This window comes from Nicotiana sylvestris, chromosome 7, assembly GCF_000393655.2.
Source record: "Nicotiana sylvestris chromosome 7, ASM39365v2, whole genome shotgun sequence".
NCBI lineage: Eukaryota > Viridiplantae > Streptophyta > Magnoliopsida > Solanales > Solanaceae > Nicotiana > Nicotiana sylvestris.
Window position 1 is genome coordinate 173949018 of NC_091063.1, and position 23867 is coordinate 173972884.

The 23867-nt window shown below is 34.2% G+C and overlaps 2 protein-coding genes across 4 annotated transcripts; both read left to right on the forward strand.

Moving 5' to 3' along the window:
- The first annotated feature begins 2844 nt into the window (after positions 1–2844).
- Positions 2845–9740, forward strand: LOC104247162 (endoglucanase 8-like). Its single transcript, XM_009803117.2, has 7 exons — positions 2845–3106; positions 3344–3751; positions 4598–4690; positions 4804–4965; positions 7189–7300; positions 7611–7774; positions 9264–9740. The coding sequence occupies exons 1-7, from the start codon at positions 2867–2869 to the stop codon at positions 9585–9587; spliced, it is 1503 nt and encodes a 500-aa protein (XP_009801419.1). The 5' UTR covers positions 2845–2866; the 3' UTR covers positions 9588–9740.
- Positions 9741–12546: 2806 nt separating this feature from the next.
- On the forward strand, positions 12547–19557 carry LOC104247163 (uncharacterized). Of its 3 annotated transcripts, XM_070150928.1 has the most exons (11): positions 12550–13119; positions 13876–14065; positions 14186–14319; positions 15832–15944; positions 16161–16284; positions 16888–17043; positions 17477–17692; positions 18128–18283; positions 18367–18446; positions 18943–18992; positions 19125–19557. In XM_070150928.1, the coding sequence occupies exons 1-11, from the start codon at positions 12733–12735 to the stop codon at positions 19259–19261; spliced, it is 1743 nt and encodes a 580-aa protein (XP_070007029.1). In that variant the 5' UTR covers positions 12550–12732; the 3' UTR covers positions 19262–19557. The 3 variants fall into 3 exon arrangements, with proteins under 3 accessions (XP_070007030.1, XP_070007029.1, XP_009801420.1); XM_009803118.2 differs by lacking the exon at positions 17477–17692 and having other exon boundaries at positions 12557–13119; XM_070150929.1 differs by lacking the exons at positions 18128–18283; positions 18367–18446; positions 18943–18992; positions 19125–19557 and adding an exon at positions 17944–18075 and having other exon boundaries at positions 12547–13119.
- Positions 19558–23867: the final 4310 nt, after the last annotated feature.

Here is a 23867-nt window from a genome sequence, read left to right on the forward strand (position 1 = left end):
CATCATCAGAAATGATGCGTCCTCGAGCCCGCGACCTTGTTACCAAAGATCCCCCCTCTTCCTCTTTTTCAGAACCTTGGTCATCAACGGCTTTTCTTTTCGATGAAGAACCCAAGATTATTTCTTGAGCCCTTTACAAAGAGATACGAGAAGCCGCGACCGCCTCAGCAGTGACTCCTCGAATAGCAAATCCTGATAGAAAGAAGGATTGAAATAGGTTCAGGAGGAAACAATATGTAAAGTAAAATAAAAAAAATCTCTTACCATGAGTTTTTACTTTCCAACCAAAACGTTGAAAAAGTGTCTTCCAAGATCTATCATCCATTGGTGCAATCTTCAACAACTTGTCTACCCAATCACGGAAATTGGGAACATCTTCCACAACTCTCATGGTTTCTTAAAAAGAAAGGCAAAATTAGAAAAATCAACAAAGTTGAAGAAAAAGGTACGAGAAAGTTAGAAGACTCACGTGCAAAATTCCACTTCTCAAGGAAGGGAACGTTCTCATCACTTACTAAATCAACAGTGGGGGCAGAGACAAACCGGGCATACCAGCCACGATCTTTGTCATCTTCAGGGCTAACTAGAACTCTTTTGCTCCTGGCTACTAGTGTAAAAACACCATTGCAAAAGAGTCTAGGGGATTAAAGGTGAATCAGATGCGGGAAAGTAAAAGGCACACTGGGTGTGTTAGTCAAATGCCTCAAACAGGCGACAACCCTCCATATTATTGGGCCAATTTGACCTAACCAAACATCAAAGAAACGACATAAGTTGAGAATAACAGGATCAATAGCAGGTTTGAATCCTAAAGTGAAAGGGTACGTATAGACAAATGAAAATCCGGTTAAGTAAGAGGTAATTCTTTGATTCGGATTGGGAATAATGATAGGAAAGTCATGATCCCAATGACAGTCTCTACGAACTAAAGAAATCAAACCTTCAGTGATTTGAGTGGGATAGATATCGGCGTGATCTAAAGAAGATACTTGATTTCTAAGAGATTCTCTGTCATTATAGAAAGATAGTTCCACGGGAACTATCTCCTCTACTAGAGGTTCAGAAGATTCCTTACCTCTAGAAGAAGATCTGTGTGAAAGGGAACCTCTAGTTCTAGAAGAAGGGCCAGAACTAGGCGAAGGAAGGGAAGAACCACACAAGGATGAAGATCCTAAATTACGAAGCCTACCTCCTCTTTTGCTCCTACTGGGGACATCAGGGAAGTTATCAACTATGGGGACCCTTCTAGGGTTATGGTATAATGAAGACATGATGATACGATGAAAAAGCAAATAAAGATTTGAGAAAATTGGATGTTCAAAAAACTTTATGTGGTAAAGACAAAGAAGGAAGTTATATTTATACTGATAAACAACCGCCAAAGAAAAATGTACAATGATAGAAGGACCATAATAATGATAATTGATGCTTCGTGAATAGTGAAGTTGTGAAAAAGCCTTAAAAAGTGCTGCAAAATTGCAGAACTAATGAAAAGATGACACGTGTGAAGAGTATTAAATGGAAGTGACAATTAAAGCATCGATTCTGTCATAACATTAATGGTGACAAAAATCCTCATTTTTAATGAAATTACTTCCCAAATATTTAATCGATGAATAAATGGCAAGTTGGGGGACTATTTGTATTGGAAAAAATTGAGTTTACATATTAAAGTGGTGTAAAGATGACGTGTCATGATACATAGACTGGTCAAAGAGTTACAACTAGCAAAGAGGCACGAGTTGCAACAGATACGAGCAGAGGCAAAGGAAGTGGCACAAGCGGTTATGTAAAAGACTCAACGCTCGTAATTATTTAAGTCCAAGAATTAAGGGGAATGAATCTGACACTACATGGGAGCATAGATACAATATTTATTGAGCCTTAAATACTAAAAACTTTAGAGAATCTGTATTAAATGCAATGATTATGTAACGTAGCATTTAATGTCTTTAATTGTCCATAATGACCTTATTATGACAAAGGCAAAATGCATATCCCCAAAATAGCTATAAAAGGGGGAGAGTGGGTCAATTAAGACACACGAAAAACTATTTGAATATACTGGTTTACTTGTTTTCTTCTGATTATATCATTGCTAGTAAAATTACTTTCTTCTATACTTTTTTTGATTATCAGTAACCCGAGTTCTTCTAAGTTATCGCTTTGACGGAAATCCCACTTTTTGGTTAAACAATATTATTTATAGAATAATTTTAATAATTCTTGTAACAGTTCTCTCAATAAAAAAAATTTTCAAAATTAAAATTTATAAAATTTTACCTTAAATTAAGATTAGTCTTATTACCCATTGAAGAAGAATTATTAATGGCTTGTATCTACAAAAGCTAACACAATAGGTTTCAGATAAAAATTATAATAATCTTTCATAAATAAATAAATTAAGATTTTTCATTCAAGTTTGGCTTTAAGCCTCTTCGTGAGTCGCCCGGCAGAACCTCGTCATTTAGCTAATTGTGATTTTCTAGCTCAATCTTAGTAATTGTGATTAAATCTTGTTTCACCAAAAAAAGTAAACAAAAAAGTCTTGTTAGTTGTTTCACCTCCATAGCATTAATCTTCTGGTGCTAACAAGAAAGCAAAAAGGATAAAGGAAAATTCCAGCCATATCTAACCCGGTCCAGCCAAAAAATAAAGAACCGGTCAAACCGGTTCGTAGAAAACGGTCAAAACTCTCCTCATCGGTTTCTCAACCACATCCACTGACATTCTACCACGTGTAATGACCCTATTGGTGTAGCCCCAGGAATCCAATGACACAACTACTTTCTCACTTTCCCCCCCTATATAAAACGGTCTTATATCGTAGACCTCTTTACTTGTGAGTAGTCTCGAGCAACTAAATATGGCGCGAAATAGTTGCTGCTTTCCGGCAGGTTTCCCGTCATTTCCCCTCACTCTAGCTCTCATTTTCTTCCTCTCCGTCAATCTCCTCCGGCATTGCTCTGCCGGTGGCCATGACTACCGCGACGCCCTCCGAAAAAGCATCCTCTTCTTCGAAGGCCAACGCTCCGGCAAACTTCCGCCCGACCAACGTATTAAGTGGCGTAAAGACTCCGCCTTGCACGATGGCGCCTCCGCCGGAGTAAGTAACAATTATAATATCTCAATCCCTAGCTAGTTGGAGTGTAAATGGAGCTAGAATTTTTACTAAATTGTGTCAAAATATAAACAATTAGATAACGGAAAAGTCAAAGAGACAATATATAGTAAATATACATAAAACAAAAACTTTATTTACTAATACAATATAATTTTGCTAGTGCCCACAGGATAGAATTGGTTATTAATCGACCTAAATTACACGTGACATTTTGTACAGGTGGACTTGACAGGAGGTTACTATGATGCCGGAGACAACGTCAAATTCGTGTTTCCAATGGCGTTCACTACTACATTGTTGTCGTGGAGCATAATAGACTTCAAAAGGAACATCGGTAGTGAGCTTGGAAACGCCGTGAAAGCAGTGAAATGGGCGACGGATTTCTTGTTAAAAGCCACGGCTAAAGAAGGCGTCATATATGTACAAGTGGGTGATGCATTTTCTGACCATAGTTGTTGGGAAAGGCCAGAAGATATGGACACTTTGAGAACTGTTTACAAGATTGACCAGAATCATCCCGGATCAGACGTCGCCGGTGAAATCGCTGCCGCTTTAGCCGCCGCCTCGATTGTTTTCCGGTCACTTGACTCTTCTTACTCTAGTCTCCTACTTGATCGTGCCGTTAAAGTAAGTTATGCTGTTTCTCTTTGGCCTTTTCTGTACTGTTTTTAGCTTTTCGCTTTTCGCTTTTCTACTTTTTGCTTCTTTTGTTTCGGAATAATAGTTGTTTGCAATGTAAATATTAAATGTACGTACAACTATACACTTTTAAGCTACTTAGGTTAATATTGACATTTTATTTTAAAAAAAGTGTCTTAATGTGTTGTTGCATGAGATTATCCTACATTCTCGGGTGTAATTAGTAAGTATTGACATAAAGTTTAAGAGAGTGAAATAATATAATTTAGCAAATCAAGGATAGGTCCATAAAGTGTGGATTTATTCTCTAAAGTCTCAAAAGCGAAATGCGTTGGGAAGTGTTGTGTTGGTGTCCTTTTCTGGATATTGGTCTGGTAACAAACATTAAATAAGTTTGTTGGCGCCTCCCAAGAATTTCCCCATACTGGTAATTGGTCTTATACGTGTAACTAATTCTGCCTTTGGGATTTACCAGGATGGGTTTGCACTTGCTTTTCCTAGAATTTCCTCAAAAATAGAAGGGATATTACTAACACTTTTCTTTATTTTTTTCATTTTGACAAGCTAAAGCTAAGTTAGTACTGTGGACATAGTTATTTCGTGTAACCATAGTCATTTTGCATGTGAATAGATGGTGTGAACAAAGCCCCCCGGAGGGGGGGGGGAGGGTCATTATATATATCAAGATCTTGCTTTTGGAAATAATAAGATTACATGATCAGTATAACTTAGGTAAAAACACCGTCACCACTTTCCAAATATCACTATCAACCGCAGATGAAGGAAAAGATATATAATATGACCGTTGTATTATAACGGTCGCTTGTTTTGTAGGTTTTCGAGTTTGCCAACAGGCACAGAGGTGCATACAGCTCCAGTTTGCACTCTGCAGTTTGCCCTTTTTACTGTGATTTTGATGGATACCAGGTAACTTTAGTTTTATGAAGAAAATCATTTTGGTCGTTGATTAAGTTAATCAGAATTAATTTTTATATTATCAGCGTATATAAATCTTGTTGGTTATGGTTTATATTAAACAGGACGAATTGCTTTGGGGTGCGGCGTGGCTACATAAAGCAACAAGGAGGCGCCAATACAGAGAGTACATAGTGAAAAACGAGGTTATATTAAGAGCTGGAGACACAATTAATGAATTCGGTTGGGATAATAAACACGCAGGGATTAATGTCCTCATTTCCAAGGTTAGTCTGTTCTAGACTTAATTAATAACCTGGATAAGGAAATATTACTTACATCACTTATTAACTAATCCACTACTCATTTCATATTCGTCTTTTTCTTGGTTCCCTATATACACTGGTATTGGTTTCTTTCTAGTGTCTGTACAGTACTTATCAAATCCTTGTCTCATTTATGACTTAGATATATTCTTCTGGTACTGTGATTATCTATTCTTGACTTGTTCAGAAAAAATGACTGCCAATCACATGGTGTAGATATATTATCTATATCAATGTATCCATTGGTGGGGTCCTCCTTGGTTATTGTTCTTTGAAAATTAGAGCAGTTGTGATAATTTCACATGATAGCTAGTTTACGTTATGGGCTCCATGTGTTTTATTTGACAATACAATACCTCCGTCTCAATGATAAATTTTTTTTATTAGTTTATTTTAATTTTTTTTTATATATTTCTATAATTGAAAATAATTCAGATTTAAACTCTTTATTTTATTCATTTTATTCTTAATAAGAAATTTTTATAGTTACACAAATGTCATAGCTTTGCAAAGGTTTTATCCCATTAAGTTTTTAATACCACAAATTTAAAAAGTCTTTCTTTTTTATCTTAAACTCTTCTAAAATGATACATAAAGAGTATTTTTTTAAGGTAGTGTCCTTACCTGAAGTAATTCACAGGATATTTGTAACTACTCCATCCGGTCCACAATAAGTAATCAATTTGCTTTTTTTATTTTGGTCTAAAATAATTGTCCATTTATATAATAAAAAAAAAATTAATTTATTTTTTCAAAATTATCCTTATATACGTATTCCTAAAAAGTCATTTACTCTTCACATTTACGAGAGAAGTAAGTGCTACTATAACTACGATGCAACATTTAATGAAGGGTAGTTAGTCACACTAACTATTTTCGTGTAGAATTTATTATTTCCTTAATGGGTGTGCCCAAAGCAAATTGGTCACTTATTGTAGATCGGTGGGAGTAATATTTAGACAAATAAAAATTTACTTGACAATTATCGTTACCCTGCAATTATCCTATAAAAAATATCATACTAAAACCTATAAAAGCTCAAGAAAAAATGGTTTAAATTATTCAACTTTTTACAATGTCATGTGATTCATGGAATGGAATGAGCTATCAAAAGTATTAGTCAAATAGTGTACAATTTCATTTAAATTAAAACCGGGAACTGAATTAAGCAATAAAATGCTAGGGAAAATGGGAATTCAAGAGGAAACATAAATTAAAGCCAAAGATATTTAAAATGAAAGTAGGAAAAAAGATGACATGAAAGATGAAACCTACAGAAGTGCTCCATGTGAAGTGTATATATGCAAAAAACAGATAAAATTAAAATGACCCAAAAAAGAGAGAGGTTGGGAGTACTCTTTCAAGTAATGGGTATATGGTAAGAAAATTGTCCAACTTGGGTCAGTGACTTTACTGGTGTAAGTAAGCATGTGCTAAAAGTTGTGGGAGGTCAGTTGCTTATCTTACCTATACACAGAGATATAATACAAGTGGCAACTGTCTGCTTTATATTTTTCGAAAACAGTGTGATTATGACTTACCATTATAAGGGTAAGGGGTTTTCTCCTCCAGTTTTGACAGTCATTTTAATTTGGCATAGTAATATTTAATTCTCCTATTGGTTCCTTTTATAAGTAAAATTTTGCCCACAGCGTATCTGACAACTGCTGGCTTGTAAACTGTGCTTAGATTCTTCTTAGCTTTTCTTCCAACCAACAAAACTAGCTAGATTCTCCTTATCAAGAATTAATTTACTAGGAGTAATATTATTATTAGCTCTTATTTACCATAAGTTGGACTACAATGGGTATGTTGTTATTTGGTTTTTTGTTGTTTACCTCAAGTTTTAATAGGTTATTGAGGACCCACGTAGGGGAGCGATCGAAACAAAATACTCCCTTTGGTTCATAATAAGTACTTTTTTTGCCTTTTCAGTTAGTCCAAAATAAGTGTCCTTTTATATTATCAAAAAAGTATTAACTTTATTTTTTCAAGATTTGCCCTTATTTACATATTCCAAAGTGTCAAGTTAACAGTATACAAATTTTAATTAAGGGTAATTTAGTTGAAATACCTTTTTTCTCTAGGAATTAATATTTTTTTAAGGGATGTGCCAAAAGTTAAAAAGTCATGGACAGGAGGGAGTATAATTAAGAGTACTAATAATGTTTAACATTTTGACAGGAGGTGTTGATGGGAAGAGCACCCGATCTGAAATCCTTTCAAGTAAATGCAGATGCATTCATCTGCTCAATACTACCTGGAATTTCTCATCCCCAAGTGCAATATTCTCCAGGTATTAAGGCATTATCCCACTTAGTGGGGTCTGGGGAGGGTAGTGTGTACGCAGACCTTACCCCTACCCTAGGGTAGAGAGACTGTTTCCAAATAGACCCCCGACATCCTTCTCTCCAAGAACTTCCCACCTTACTCTTGGGAAAACTCGAACTCACAACCTCTCGGTTGGAAGTGGGGTTGCTTATCACTTTCGAAAAGTGAATGCAGAAGATATACTACTTAACAATAATATGAAAGAACCGTGAGTGAATTACAATGTATTATAAATACTAATAATGTTTTGTCATTTTGTTGTTGTTGGTGAGAAGGTGGACTCATTGTCAAACCTGGCGTTTGTAACATGCAGCATGTGACATCCTTGTCCTTCCTACTGCTGGCTTACTCTAATTATCTAAGCCACGCCAATCATGCCGTGCCATGTGGCTCCATGTCAGCCACCCCTGCTCTCCTCAAACACATTGCCAAACGTCAGGTAATCAATGTAACATTGTTTGAAAGTTTGAATATACATAACTTCTATACAGTAATAACTTATATTAGCAGACCACATAAAAAATAACTATAAATAATTAGTAGTTCCTAAGAAATGAGATTCAGAACCTAAAAAATATGGCAGGTTGCCTGTTACAACAAGTAGAAATACACTTTCAGTATAAGGGGTCGTTTGGTAGGGTGTTTAAGAATAGTGCAGAATAAAGTGTATTAGTAATGCATGAGTTAGCAATGCACGCACTAGTTATGCAAATATTATTTTTATCTACTGTCTGGTGTGGTGTATTAAAATTATAATGCATTGCATTATTTTTAAGAAAAATAGTTGCTTACAAAAATACCCTCCATATTCAGATAGTTACTAATGCCATGATTTTCTATGCATTACTTATGTATAGGATAATGTCACAAGTTGAAAAAATGTACCAAACAAAGGTATTAGTAATGCATAAAGCTAATGCTTGCATTATTTTATCTAATACCTCCGTAAGTAAGTATTCATACATTGTCAATACATATAACTTATAAATCATTAAGGAATTCGTGAAATTTTTCCAATTTAGAACTCTTTAAATTAGGACCAAGATTGGAAACAATGAAATTAGATCATGGAATGAGACAGGTTAAGGTTTATGTTCTCATCTGCACCTTATGTTTGTTTTAAAGTTCAAATTACGATACAAGCTATTTCAGTCACTTCTCACTCTCGCTATACAACTAAAATTAAAAGGACCCCATGTTCTTTAAATTTCCTCAAATTGCGGTGAATGAATTGATACAACCTAAAAGGCGATTCTTGAAAAATCTCGTGGGCCCATTTGCACATTTCAAACTCCTAGATCTTAATTACATTTTGTTGCAAGAAATAAATAGTCCGAAATAAGTGATTTTTGGCCTTTTTTTTGTGGTCCAAAATAAGTGATTTTTCCAGATTTCAAGAATGAATTAATTATTTTTTCCAGATTCCAGATTTCAAGAATGAAATAAGTGTTGGAATATGTGTTAAGAGTGGTTATGTGAGATAGTAAAGGTTAATATGGTCAATTCTATTGCTAATTAATGCTAAAAGGTGGATTCCTTAATCTGTGTGACAACATCCAAAAAAATCACATATTTTGAACCGGAGGAAGTAATAATGATATGCGGTTATCACTGTTCCACGTATCCATCCTTCCAAGTCGTTACCGTTTCTTTTTCATTATTGTATTTCTTTTCAAGAATATTATCGCTATACTGAGTCGAAGGTCTATCGGAACATGCTCTTTATCTTCATAAAGTCGGAATAAGGCCTGTGTACACCCTTTTCTTCTCAGACTCCACTCGTAGGATTACACTAAATTTATTGTTGTTATTATATCCATCCTTCCCAAGTCATTATCTATGCCTTTTAAAATTAATTTGTTGTCCGTTGTTAAGGGCATATAATATCATATCATATCTTTAATAAAACTATATTTTGGGCCTTACAGGTGGATTACATTCTTGGAGATAATCCTCAAAGAATGTCATACATGGTGGGGTATGGTCCACGTTACCCATTAAGGATTCACCACAGAGGCAGCTCTTTACCATCAGTGGCGGCCCATCCAGCCCAAATTGGGTGTAAAGGAGGGTCCAATTATTTCTTCTCACCAAATCCAAATCCAAATCGCTTGATTGGTGCTGTTGTTGGTGGGCCTAATATCACTGATTCCTTCCCAGACGCAAGGCCTTTCTTTCAGGAGTCAGAGCCCACTACTTACGTTAATGCGCCATTGGTGGGCCTTTTGGCTTACTTTTCAGCCCATCCTTGATCTTTTATTGTAAAGAGAGAATGTAGTGGTGTGCAAAGGCAAAGGCAAAGGCCACCCTCTCTATATATTAATTAATATTATTGTTCAACATTCTAATTGTTCCTTATTCAATCAATGAAGAAAGTACTACGACTAGTCTTTTTTATTTCACTATACAATATGCTAACTATTAATACAACAATGTATTACAGTATGCCAACTATTAATACAACAATGTCTTGTTCCCTATTCAATCGATGAACAAAGTACTACAAGTAATCATTTTTTCACTATATATGCTAACTATTAAAACAGCAGTGTCTTCTTTGAGTTCTCCATGTGCCTTCAAATTAAAATTTTAGATAGGTTAGTGAGGAAAATAAATTTTGCCCATAAGTGATGAAAGTCATTTTTTATCTTTTTACGAAAATTCTTTTTTTTTTCTTCTTTTTTTGGAAGTGATTTCCATCTTACCAAACATGAGGAAATAATTCTCTAATGAGAAGTATTATCATGAAAAATGACTTTTTAATACCAAAGATGATGCTTACCTTATAATTATGATCAAAATGAAAAGGAGAAAGAGCACTTTTTATAAATGTTGAGCTGAGTAAGAGAGGCAGGGGAGGAAATTTCATTAAAACCCTTAACCTTTAGGACTTAATTTCTTGAGTTTAAAAAATGTTTATAGAGATATGTATGTGGAAGTAGTACGTCCATGTTACTTTCGATCATATCGCCCTGCGTTTCTTTGACATTCCATATATGGATACTGTTCTCTTCTTTTTCTTCTGCCTCAAGAGTTCTGCAATGAATATTACTCTAATTAAAGCAGTGAGTTGTTGATAGTAGGCGGGGGTGCATATAGCATTTCGAACTCATGACTTTCGATATGGAGTAAAAATTTATATGTAACTAGAGGCACTACTATTATGTATGCATTCTGCCACAGAGTAGTTGGTATGCTCTGTTTGTCTATCCTATAAGCAAAAAGAGGGAGAAAAAAATGACAATATATTTTTCCTTGTAATAAAAATTTAAAGCTAACTGGAAAGTGTTGCTCAAGGGGTATTCGGTCCCATTTAAAAGATGAGGGAGTCTTGTTCCCCTAACAATAAGGTTAAGGGGGTCCAGTGACAACAACAACAACAACCCAGTATAATCCTACTTAGTGGGGTTTGGGGAGGGTAGTGTGTACGCAGACCTTACCCCTACCCTGGGGTAGAGAGGCTGTTTCCAAATAGACCCCGGCATCCTTCCCTCCAAGAACTTCCCACCTTGCTCTTGGGGAGACTCGAACTCACAACCTCTTTAGTGAATTTACTCTAAATAAAAAGATATAAATTATAAGCATATAATTACATATATATATATATATATATATATATATATATATATATATATCTATTTGTCTCCATTTATCTGACACACTTTTATTTTACTTTTATCCCTAAAAAAGATATTTCTATATTTAAAATAATATAACTTTAAAATTTTCACGTTGTGGTTGTTCCCTCTCCTTTCAGTCGAGTGACTTCGTACCTATCCTTACCGAGAAAAAACGAGTTCCATAGACGATCTGAAGAGATTTTCTATCATATATCGTTAAAAAGATCTAGTTGATAATTTATTTATTTCTTTTTTCGTATAGAGCCGATAATTTTGATGTAGAATATCCTTAACAAGGCAACAAGAAAACTCGATTTTATATATGAGACACATAAACAGGCACACCCTCTATGTGGAAAAAAAGGACCATGAAGCGCAGATTAAGTTTCTTCTCTTCTCCTCTATTTCTTTTAGGGCTGTTCATTCAGATCGGATATTCGAAATCCGAACCGATCCATTCAATTTTGAATTTCGGATTTCGGATTATGTTTATTAAAATTTCGGATTTCGGATCGGATTTCGGATTGGTATATTTTAATCCAATCCAATCCGAAATCCGAAATTATTAGGACATGTATAAATACTACACTTTAATTTACATCAACCTCCAAGTTATTACCTTTACAATTGCTAGATTTAGCTATATTGGCACCATAGTACTCTCATAATTACATAAACATGAATTTTTCTTAATGTATTGCCTCTTTTACAAAGAAAATATACATATTAGTTTAACTTTGAGGCATAATAATACGATCCGATATCCGATCCGATCCAAACTTTAAAATCCGATCCGATCCGATATAATTCGGATCGGATTAGGATTGCATTTTCTAGAATCCAAAATCCGAAATTCGAATCCGAAATATACTAAATCCGATCCGATCCGATCCGTGCACGGCCCTAATTTCTTTTGTGGTTTTCTGTTCTCTCTTTTGCCAAAATCTCACCAAGATTCCCATCTTCTTCTTCTTCCTATATTCGACACCACTACACGTCTTTAACCTCTAAAAGCAAAAGCTTAATTATGAGACAAAGTACTTCACTCAGATTCTTGATCATTTCAACTATAATCCACAAAGTTATCAGACCTTTCAACAAAGGTATCTGTTCATTGACAAACACTGGGGTGGCGCCAAGAGCAATGCTCCTATTTTTGTATGTACTGGAGGTGAAGCAGACATTGGATTTATTATTCAAAACGTTGGTTTCATGTTTGATATAGCTCCCAATTTTAAAGCCCTCCTGCTCTTCATTGAGGTATTCCGTCAATTTCTCTCGATTCTTTCTGAGGTTATATAAGGTTGAAATGTCAACTATCACACTGACGACGATTTAAAGATTTTTATATTCTATAACAACTTATTATTTTGTTTTTTAGGTTACATATCGAGTTTGCTAGGATGTTGTTGCATGTCAACTTAATTTAATACTTAATTGCAAAAAATATAAACTTGTTTGTTATAAGGTCGAGAATGATGTCTCAACTTATGTATAAAAGATTATAAATACATTAAGAAACACTAAATAGACACGGAAACCAAAGCCTACATTATCTTCTTGACCAATAATATGATAATTTTGATGTGGAGTCTCACGACAATTACGATATTTTTCTCAAGTTTTCATGGCCTACCATCCTAGTCCAATATGTGTGAAAAAAACAATTATTGAGAGATTCCCTTCTCCTTTCTTGGCCCCATAATCAGTAACCACCCCCTCTCACCCTCACTGTTTTCTTTGCTTTGCCAACTGCAAAACACTGAAGAAAGGCAGCATGAAAATCAGATTATTTCTCCTCCAATTTGTTCTCTTCCTTGTGTGTTTTTCTTCTCTCTCCTTTGCCAAAATTCCACCAAGATTCCCTTCTTCTTCCTTTGTTCAACCTGAAAATCTCTACTTTTCTCTGGCCTCTAAAGGCAACAAGCTTTATGAGACAAAGTACTTCACTCAAATTCTTGACCACTTCAATTATAATCCAGATAGTTATCAAACCTTTCAACAAAGGTATTTGTTTAATGACAAAAATTGGGGTGGTGCCAAGACTAATGCTCCTATCTTTGTATACACTGGTAATGAAGGAGACATTGAATGGTTTACTCAAAACACTGGTTTCATGTTTGAAATTGCTCCCCATTTTAAAGCCCTCCTAGTCTTCATTGAGGTATTACCGCTCTTCTTTCGATCTAAATAGTACTTCCTCAGTTCCAATTTAACGAGAGTCAAAATGTGTGAAGTTTAATCAATATTTTAAAATGTATTTTTTTATCATATTTACATGAGAAAAATTGCAATTTATAGTAATTTTCGTATAGTTTTTGAATATCTAAATTATAATTTTAAAATACCGAGTTGAACTAATCTAATTTAACTTCAAAATTCAATCGAATTGACTCTCTATAAGTGAACTGTGTCATCTCAATTGAAACAGAGCGAAGAAGGACTATTATTTCTCATTTATAAGTGGTTTTGCCTTTAATTTACTTCACAATATTTTTTTCCATAATCATTTAACTATGTACGATAGATCCTTGTGGTCCGGCCCTTCCCCGGACCCTGCGCATAGCAGGAGTTTAGTGCACCGGACTGCCCCTTTACTTTAAATGCCAGCATCAATGCTGCTCATTTACACGGTGTTAGATAAGACTGGGTATATTGTTATAATCATCATTTGCTTTACTATTGACACAATTTAAACTTTTAAATAAAATAATACTCCCTCCTATTAATATTACCCGTCTTTTAAGATTATTGTACACCTTTTAAAAGTACATTTACTAATCTTAATCATATATAAGAATATTTGTCTGAACATACATATTGTCTTTTTTTCTTAACATCTCACTTAATTAACAATTTATTTTTGGTAATTGGTATGTTGTATTTTATTTTTTATTTTTTTTGGTATGTTGTATTACAGCATAGGTTTTACGGGAAGTCAATACCATATGGAGGAGACAAGGAAATAGCCTATTCAAACACAAGTACATTAGGGTATTTGAGTTCTACACAGGCATTAGCAGATTATGCAACTCTTATAATTGATCTGAAAAAGAATTTGACTGCCACTGACTCACCTGTAGTTGTTTTTGGGGGTTCCTATGGTGGAAGTATGTGCTGGCTGCCCTTTAATTTCTGCATTTAATACTAATATTCACTTTGCAGCTTTTGCAATTATTAAAATGGTTTGGGATATATATTTGCAACCATTTAATATATTCTTGTGACAGTGTTGGCAGCATGGTTTAGGCTAAAATACCCACATGTGACCATTGGAGCCTTGGCTTCTTCTGCACCCATTCTCAACTTTCAGAATATTACTTCTCCTTACAGCTTCAATAATATCATCACCCAAGACTTTCGGGTAAGCTTTTCTTTTTTGAGAAATGTTGGTCAAGTGAAAAAATTAAGTGATTCTCTTTGTATCTATCTAAATTTCGGTAAATAGAGTTATCCAATAACCTAATAATGATGATCGAACTAGTATATATAATAATTAAGTGTTAAAGTTGTGAGAAAAGCAACTAATTACTTTCCTCAAAAGCTATAGGAATACTACTCTTAAAACTTCATTTTGAAGAAAAGGATGCTTGCAAGAAAAAAAAAAAAATACTTTCTTTCGTTTTGAAAAAAAAATATTTAACTTTACTTTAATTTTCTCAAAAATTACATTTCCTAACAACTCTTTTCACACATAAGCGACCCGAAGGAAAGCTCATCCACATTCTTCTAACCAACTTTTACACCAACTTATTGTGTTGATAAAGCTTGGGTGGAAGCAATGGAAGTTGTTGTTGTTGGGTTGTTGTGGAGATTTTGGTATTGAAATTGTAGTTTATGAATTGAATTATATTGTTATTTAGGGATTTTGGTATGCTGGCAGGTAGTGTAGCTGCCAAAACAGGTATTTTATGTCAAACTTATTACCCAGAAAAGTGACCAAAGTTGGTCGCTTACCTATTTGGTCGCTTACTTGTTAAAAAAAAAAATTCTGGCAATTAGCGACCAAGGTTAGTCGCTTATATCTAAAAAAAATTAAAAATTGGCGACCAAGGTTAGTCGCTAATGAACCCAGATTTTAATATAAGTGACCAAAGTTGGTCACTACTCTATTAAAAAAAATTCTGGAAATTAGCGACAAAGGTTGGTCGCTTATATATAAAAAGATAAAAAATTAAAAAGAAGCGACCAAAGTTGGTCGCTTATGAACCCAGATTGTTAAATATATATATTTTAAAATAATATATATTTTAATTTACAGATCAACGTTGGTCGCTAATTTTTGAATTATAATAATTAAAAAAATATCGTAATTTAAATATACAGACCAACTTTGGTCGCTAAATTTATATTATTAAAATATTGTACCGACCAAAGTTGGTGTAAAAGGACCACCAATATAGCGACCAAGCCAGTTTGGACGCGTTTTGGTCGATATATTGAGATAAGCGACCAACGTTGGTCGCTACATGTGATCGCTTTTTACCGAATTTCTAATAGTTATACATAACATATGTTTTATGTAGCTATTATCAATTATTCTTCTAACCAGTGTGGGAGTGAATACACTCGAAAATAAAAGCCAATGAATATGAGATTCAGGATGAGATGACATAATGTATGTTGAAATGTAAAAGGCATCAATTGATTAAATATTGAAGAAATTGGAAAAGTCTTGGACAACTATATAATTTGGAAGTTTCTCATGATTGAATACTAGTATATTCAGAATAAACCAAAGGTATCATAATCATCAAATAACAAACAAACATTTCTGTATGTACTAACAAATGGAAATTTTTGGTGCATTTTGGTCTGTATTTTTCTCTTTTCTGTCATTTATTTTTCTTTTTTGCTTATATGTGCAAAAAAATAGGGTGAAAGTGAGAATTGTTACAAGGTGATTAAAGGATCATGGAAAAAAATTGAAGATATGGCTAAAACAACCGGTGGATTAAAGAAACTCAGAAAGTCATTCAGAATATGCAAGTAAGAATTATTTTTAATATTGCCTAATTAAGGTGGGGATACACTAATTACTTAAAATACTAATTAATGATATTAAATGGCATATTGACGGTGTTACTTTAAAAAATGGAGTAAGGTGAATATTTAAATGCTGGGGTTGGGTTTATCAATATTCAATACGTGAACAATACATATTCTCTAAATATAATTAATATACTTGTTTTAATATTTTTATAGGAACTATATTAGTCCAGATTCTCTTGTAAATTGGCTCTCTACGGCATTTACATACACAGCCATGACTGATTATCCAACTCCTTCCAATTTCCTTAATCCGTTGCCAGCGTATCCAGTGAAAGAGGTACAATTTTTTTTTTATTACAGAAACCTCTTTATTTTAAATATGTTGAGATGTTTTATCTTTATATTGTTTCTGGTTGACAGTTTCTCGGGTAAAATAATATTATTATTTATTAGGTAAACTTTGAAAATATCTGTTTGTGATTATTTTCAACTTTTATCTTTTTATTTTTTAAATTTCTTACGGACCCCAATGCTTTGCTCCTTCATATTTGAACAATAAGAACAAGAAAAAAGAATATTCCAACCTCACATTTTAAGATATATTGGAAATGGATCTCTTTCCACAATTTGATTAACAATAGTGGTGTGTAACTTTTCGAAAAATCCGAACAAGAAATTTTGAGTGAAAAAATTATCTACTCAAGTAAAACATCTGTAGCAATTAAAGGTAAATATTAATCATTCCTTTATTCGTAATTTTTCATAGAATTAGTTAATTTACAGAATTTATTTTGCAGCATAAAATTTGTCTTTTTATATATATATATAAAGAAGAGTAAACTATATTTAATTTCGATTACGTCAATATATGGTGTGACATTGGAAAGCAAAATTATTGATTTTGACCAATTATGAATAATAATTTTGTACATAAATGCAGATGTGCAAGGCAATTGATGATCCAAAGACTGGAAACGACACGTTCGAAAAGCTATATGGTGCTGCTAATATCTATTACAACTACACTGGGAAAGCTACTTGTCTTAATCTAAACGATAATTCGGATCCTCACGGCCTAGGTGGATGGACTTGGCAGGTATTACTCTCTCACATTTATATTATTTGATTTTTGCCAATTTGAGTTTAAAAAATATTTGACGTTAAAATATATTAGTCCTGAAGTTTGGGTAAATTGGCTAATCTTTAAATATATTATAAATTATAGATATATTTTCAATAACGGGCCTAAAAATGGCTATTGTTGTACTTCGGCCTCCGTTTCACTCCTTATTTTTTTTTCTAGAATTTATTTTTGTGGAATATGACTTTTATTATTTATATAATCCATATTATTTGTTGTTTGTTAATTTGAATTTATTATAAAATATTTGATTTTTTAGAAAAATAAAAAGTACTCATTCTCTTTCAGTTTATATAACTCTATTTTCCTTTTAATTTAATCTAAAACAGACTCTTTTTTAAATTTAAAAATAACTTAACTAGTATTAACTAGTTAAGTTAATACTCAGATGCGGGAAGTAAGACTCAGATGGTTCGGGCACATTCAGAGGAGGTGCACTGATGCACCGGTGAGGAGGTGTGAGCGACTGGCTGTAGTGGGCACGCAGAGAGGTAGCGAGCGACCTAAGAAGTATTGGGGAGAGGTGATCAGACAGGACATGGCGCGACTTAGGATTACTGAGGACATGACCCTTGACAGGGAATTATGGAGGTCGAGCATTAAGGTTGTAGGTTAGGAGAAAGTTGTGAATATTTCTACAGCACAATAGAGTGAGACTAGTCAGTTAGGAGTTAGACTAAGAATGTCATTGGTCGTCTATTGATGCAGGGCTTTACCTGCTAGTTTTTACTATACCAGCCATCTATTTCGTATTTCGTATTCTGTATTTCATATCTCTTATATTGCTGTTATTTTATTATGCATTTTTATGGTACTAATATATCGTCTCCTGTTGCTTTTTTTTTTTTTTTTAAGCCGAGGGTCTCCTGGAAACAGCCTCTCCATCCTTCGGGGTAGGGGTAAGGTCTGCGTACATATTACCCTCCCCAGACCCCACTTATGGGATTATACTGGGTCATTGTTGTTGGTCTTGTTGTTAACTAGTATTAACATCAGTTAGATGATGATAAGATATTAAATTTTTTATTGTGTGCTACAGGCATGTACAGAGATGGTAATGCCTACAAATGGGAACAACAAGGAGAGCATATTTCCACCATCAGAATGGGATTACAATGAAAGAGTCCGATTTTGCAAATTAATTTTGGATGTTAAGCCCAGACCAGATTGGATTACTACAGAATTTGGTGGCCATGTGAGAATAGGCCCAGAATGTGAACTTTTCAGCCCAAGCCCAACTTATAATAATACTTATATACAATTCTTTTTGATTTGCAGGATATTGAAAGAGTTTTAAAAAGGTTTGGGAGCAACATCATCTTCTTTAATGGGCTAAGAGATCCATGGAGTGGTGGAGGGTTAGTAACTTCTTTCTCTGTGTACGCATAACATATTTTATTCTCGAAATAGTCAGAGACAGAGCTAGGATTTGAACATTATGGGTTCAGAATGGTAATTTTTTTAATTTATTGAATTTTAAATTAATAATTTGTACATCTTCCATAAATTTCTTAAGACAAATATAGAGTTTAAATAAAAACAATTGGGTTCGACCGAACTCAAATCTCACACTCTGGCTCCGCCCAGGAATAGTGCATCAATGTCCTCCTAATATTTCCTTCCACTTATATATATATATATATATATATATATATATATATATATATATATATATATATATATATATATATATATATATATATATATATATATATACATATATATATATAATATCACCATGGATCAACCACCTTCCCCCTCCCACCTCCCTTCACACCCCACCCAATGCAAGTTTGCATATAGATTTGCATAAATCCAAAAGGTTTACTTTTATGTATTTATATTTTTTGACAGGGTCCTTAAGGATATATCTAAGAGCATAGTTGCTATTATCGCAAAAGAAGGTTGTAACAGATCTCATTCTTTATTGTCTCCTTTTTTCTTCTAATTTTCTATTAAAATACCCTATATTTTATGCAGTATATATCATCTTTAACTTTTTTTTTTTTGTTTTTTTCTTTACACTTTGATTATAGGAGCACATCATGTGGACCTTAGATGGTCAAGCAAAGAAGATCCAGAATGGCTCCGAGAAGTGAGGGCAAGAGAGATCAACATCATATCCAAGTGGATCTCTCAATACTATCAAACTAAAACTGATTTTTCTCATTAGGAGTTTACAATATTTTTAAAAATAAAAATAATGCAAGAAAACAAAACTAAAATAAAACCGAGAGAATTAGTTAGAAAGGAAAAAGAGAATAAAGAATCCTAATTCTGAGTGTTCAATATGATTTTTCTCAAAATACATTTGTAATTTCCCTACCTTTGGTTTATGAAGTATATTACTTCTAGTGCCACGAATTTTTTTGGTTTGGTGGTTGAATTAAGTCTTCCACGTAACTACACATTTTCTTGTATAATAATGTTTCCTACCGAAAATAATCAATCTAAGTAAATTTAAGGAAATATCTTATACTCCCTCCGGCCCAATTTATATTTGTGTAATTATATGTCATCTTATTAAAGGCAAAATATGAAATTTGAAGTAAAATTATTTCTAAATATAAAATATACTATAATTTTTTTTGAACAAATTTAAAAGAAAAATATATCACATAAATTGATAGTACTAGTACAGACTAGCCATTTTTCAGCACTATAATTGAAAAATAGACACTGTCATAAAGTTTTAAATTCCACGTGTGAAACTCCCTAACATTGTCCAAGGAGTTTCACCTCTAAAATGTGAAACTCTATGACCGTGACTATTTTTCATTTAACTAAAAAGAAACTATTTGTGAATTTTATTGGAAAAATGACACTGTATAGGCGCAATAAAAACAATAGCTGGAAAATATATAAATTATATATATATATATATATATGTTATATACAAAAATTATACAAGTTTTATATACTTTTTCGGCTATCAGATGTAAATAGTTTCTGGCGCGGGCTAAAAGTAATAATATCCCAATTTTACCGTAAAAATTACACGGGGCGCCCTATTTGGTCGCCCCATTTAACCTATACCCATATTTTTAAAATTCTTTAACTTATACCCTAATTTTGACAACTTTAGCCTCCTCTTCTTCCTCCTGACCTATGCACTCTTTTCTTCCTCCTCTTCTTCTTTTCTCTCTCAAACACATGGCACTCGCATTACATGGAACATAAGCATTCCGAAGATGATTTCTCTTAGTACAACAAATATAAAACAAACCTATAAATTAAAAATATCGTTATCATAGCAATAGCACCAGAAATTAGAAAACTCTGTGTTACAACCCATATCCACATGTGTTAGTTCATGCCATATATTAGTTAACATAAATCCAAGAAAGAATTATCTTTGAGATGATAAGAAGTCAATCCTATTGGTCTTAAGTGATACAAGAGTGTATAAGGGTGATTAACAAGTATTAGAAGTTAAATGAATCAAGGATGTTGTAACTCGTATTTTCAAGTAATCTAGCGGTGCTTAATACACTCAAGAGTTCATTTATTAAGGTATTTTAATCATATAATATCCGTATCATAAGTCTTGAAGTCAAACGAGTTATGAAACAAAAGTCGACAAAAGTTGTCGCAACTTAGGTTCATAATTTTACTTAAACATTAGGTCAAATGTTTCTAATCTTTTCTCATAATTTACAAGGAATTACGGGGTGATCTACCAACCAAATTAAATATCTATGAGTCTAGTTTCCAACACATTAAACTGTTCATCGATACGATCTCGGAGTAGAGAGATATTCACATTTTCGCTAGACTGCGCCAAGCACCTCTCTATGGGGCCCACTAAGGCGGTTTAAGATATTTGGACCTATATAGGATGCCTCCAACCCGTTTTAAGTCATTTATTCTCACTATTTTCAGACCTTAGAACCCTAGGAACATCCTCTCAAGGTTCTCTCAAGATTCAAGACCCAAAAAAGGGCAAACAACACAAATCAAGTGTCGGGAATTCCGTGGCGCTAGTAAGTCTCTTGTTCTTCTTGTTGTTGCTCATTTTTGTGTCGTTCCAGCTCGTGTGGGAGGTTGTTTTAAAGGGTTTATGTTCTGTAAATACTCCCTCATGTTCTTAATATCAATCCTAGGTGATTTCAAGCCTTCTAAAGTGATTCTAGTGCCGAAAAACACTAATTGATCGCTAGTTTCGCTTTTTTGTTGTTGTGGCAGCATTGGAGGGATATTTCATGGAAATTTAAGGTCAAATTGGAGTTGTTATTTCTGTATAAAGGTAAGGAACCTCTTACTCTATATGTATTTAAGATTATCCAAGTTGCGGCTAAGCCATTGAAGCTAGAACTTGTGAAATATATATCGAAAGGCTTGGTAGTAATGTTATTGTTTTGTGGACTGTTTTGCGTTGTTGTTGGGCTGCGTATTTTACTACTATCTTGTGGAGTTTTGGAGGAGGAAGGGTGTGGAGAAACACCATATATATGTAGGGTTATGGGCTGATAGTTATTCGTAACATTTCCAGGTTGTTTGACACGACTACGGTGGTCGTCGTATGTATGGAGTGATTAGGCTGTGTGTGGACTATTTTGGGAGGCTCAATATGTTTATTATTGATGTTGTTTGGGCTGTTTGGTGACTGTTTTGAATGGTGTGAGGTCATATATATAGGGGAGGTGTTGTCCGTTTCATCGTAAAATAGGTTGTGGTCGATACATAATAGTTATGACGCTTAAATGATAACGATAGTATCGTTTCTCTTATTGTAGACTAAGGAGTTTTGACAATTGCATAGCTTGATATTGGGGCAGTATATACAAGGTATGTGAGGCTATCCCTTTCCTTCTTTTGCACGACTCCGATTGTACATAATGTAATGAACGAGCTTCCAAGATACTCTACTCTTAGAAGCTAGCAGTACTTACATTGTTTTCCCTCTTATGGAACGATTGATGTTAATGTTGCTTCTCTTATTCTTATGTTATCAATGTTGTTGGTACTTCCTGATTCTTATAAGGTTCATAGTGAAGAGTTAGTCCTAATAACGTGTACAGAGGATACCGACCTTACGTCACTCCGAAAGGTTTAGAATGTGATTCCATGAGTCGAGCATGCATTATATATATGTATCTATTTTACTCTACCGAGCCACGCTATAGTTGGCCGGGTACGACACCTATTGTGCAACCACTGATCAGTTGGGTTTTACCGAGCTCCACGTGGCCGGGTACGATTCTACCGAGCCTATTATGGCCGGGTACGATATTTTTACCGAGCCTATTATGGCCGGGTACGATATGATGATGATGATGCCCACAGAGGCGAATGTTTTAAGGGTTTATGTATTTATACATATGTATCATGCATTTCATGTAAGTAGCCCTCAGAGGTACTAAGATGTTACAGGTTGTATATTCTCTATCCTTGCTTACATTACTGATCGTATTTATGGTTCCCTGCCTTACATACTCAGTACTTTATTCGTACTGACGTCCTTTTATTTGTGGACGCTGCATGTCGTGCTGCAGGTCCTGATAGACAGGCAGGTGCAGCTCCCCCACCACAGTAGGCTGTCCAGTTCAGCGGTGATTGGCGAGATCCCTTCTCCAGACTTGCCTTAGTCTTGGTATGCATTTTTGTTATAGACATTATGGGTATGTCGGGGCCCTGTTCCAGCTATGTTGCAGCACTTATGTTCCTTTAGAGGCTCATAGACAGGTGTCGACTCATGTATAGTTTGGTATGCCTTGTCGGCTAGTTTTTGTTGTATAGTCTTTCATAGTAGCGTGGTAGCTCATACCTTATATGTAGTTTCTTGATTGTCTGGTCATCCCCTGCTATGTATGTTCATGCCGTCATATTTTATTGCTGGTTGTCCATGATCCAGGTCTACCATTTATATTGATCTCGTCAGCCCTAAAAGATAATAATGAAGGTTAGATGAAATGTACGTTGGTGCTGGGCAAGTGTGGTCGGGTGCTAGTCATGGCCCTCCAGTTTGGGTCGTGACACTCTGCCTTGGAAATAACAGTATGAATAAAAATGACAAAATGTTGTTGAAGGCACATAGTAATGAGCCCTATTTACAGGCACATTATATGGTATAATGCTACATGTTGTCCACTTTATTGCTAGTAAAGGTTCATTTTGAATTGCACCAAAGCTTCGAATTACAGTCCACTTTGTGACTAATGTTTCCACTTTACACATAGTATTAACAATAGATCAGGATTTGGTCGTCATGGGATGATGAAGGCATCAAACCATAAACTTCAGGTCCTAGAATGCTGAAGTTCAGCAAATACAAAATAAACTTTAGCTCCTAAAATGCTTAAGTTCAGTAATTACAAAACAAACTTCTGCTCCTAAAATGCTGAAGTTCAGCAATTACAAAACAAACTTCAGCTCCTAGAATGCTGAAGTTAAGCGATTACAAAACAAAAACTTCAGCCAAAACATGTTGTAGTTTTATTGAACTAAAGTTTGCCATTGCACTATGAAACTGAAGTTGCGTGATTGCCTTTGCAAGTCAGGCCAAATTTCAGGCAAAAATATCTGAAGTTTTGCTTTGATAAGGCTACACTTCAGGCAAAAAATTCTGAAGTTCAAACTTCAAACATAAATTTTTGTTACTTCAAGCCCATATGTCTGAAGTTACACGAAAAGTGGGTACACTTGTAATTTTTTGTGCAAAACGGGTATAAGTTAAAAGGTGACCCAAAAACTGGCTATAGATGCAAATCCCCCAATTTTATCTAATAAGTTGGGATATAGTGAGCAACTAATATGAGCCGATTGAACTAACTACCGAA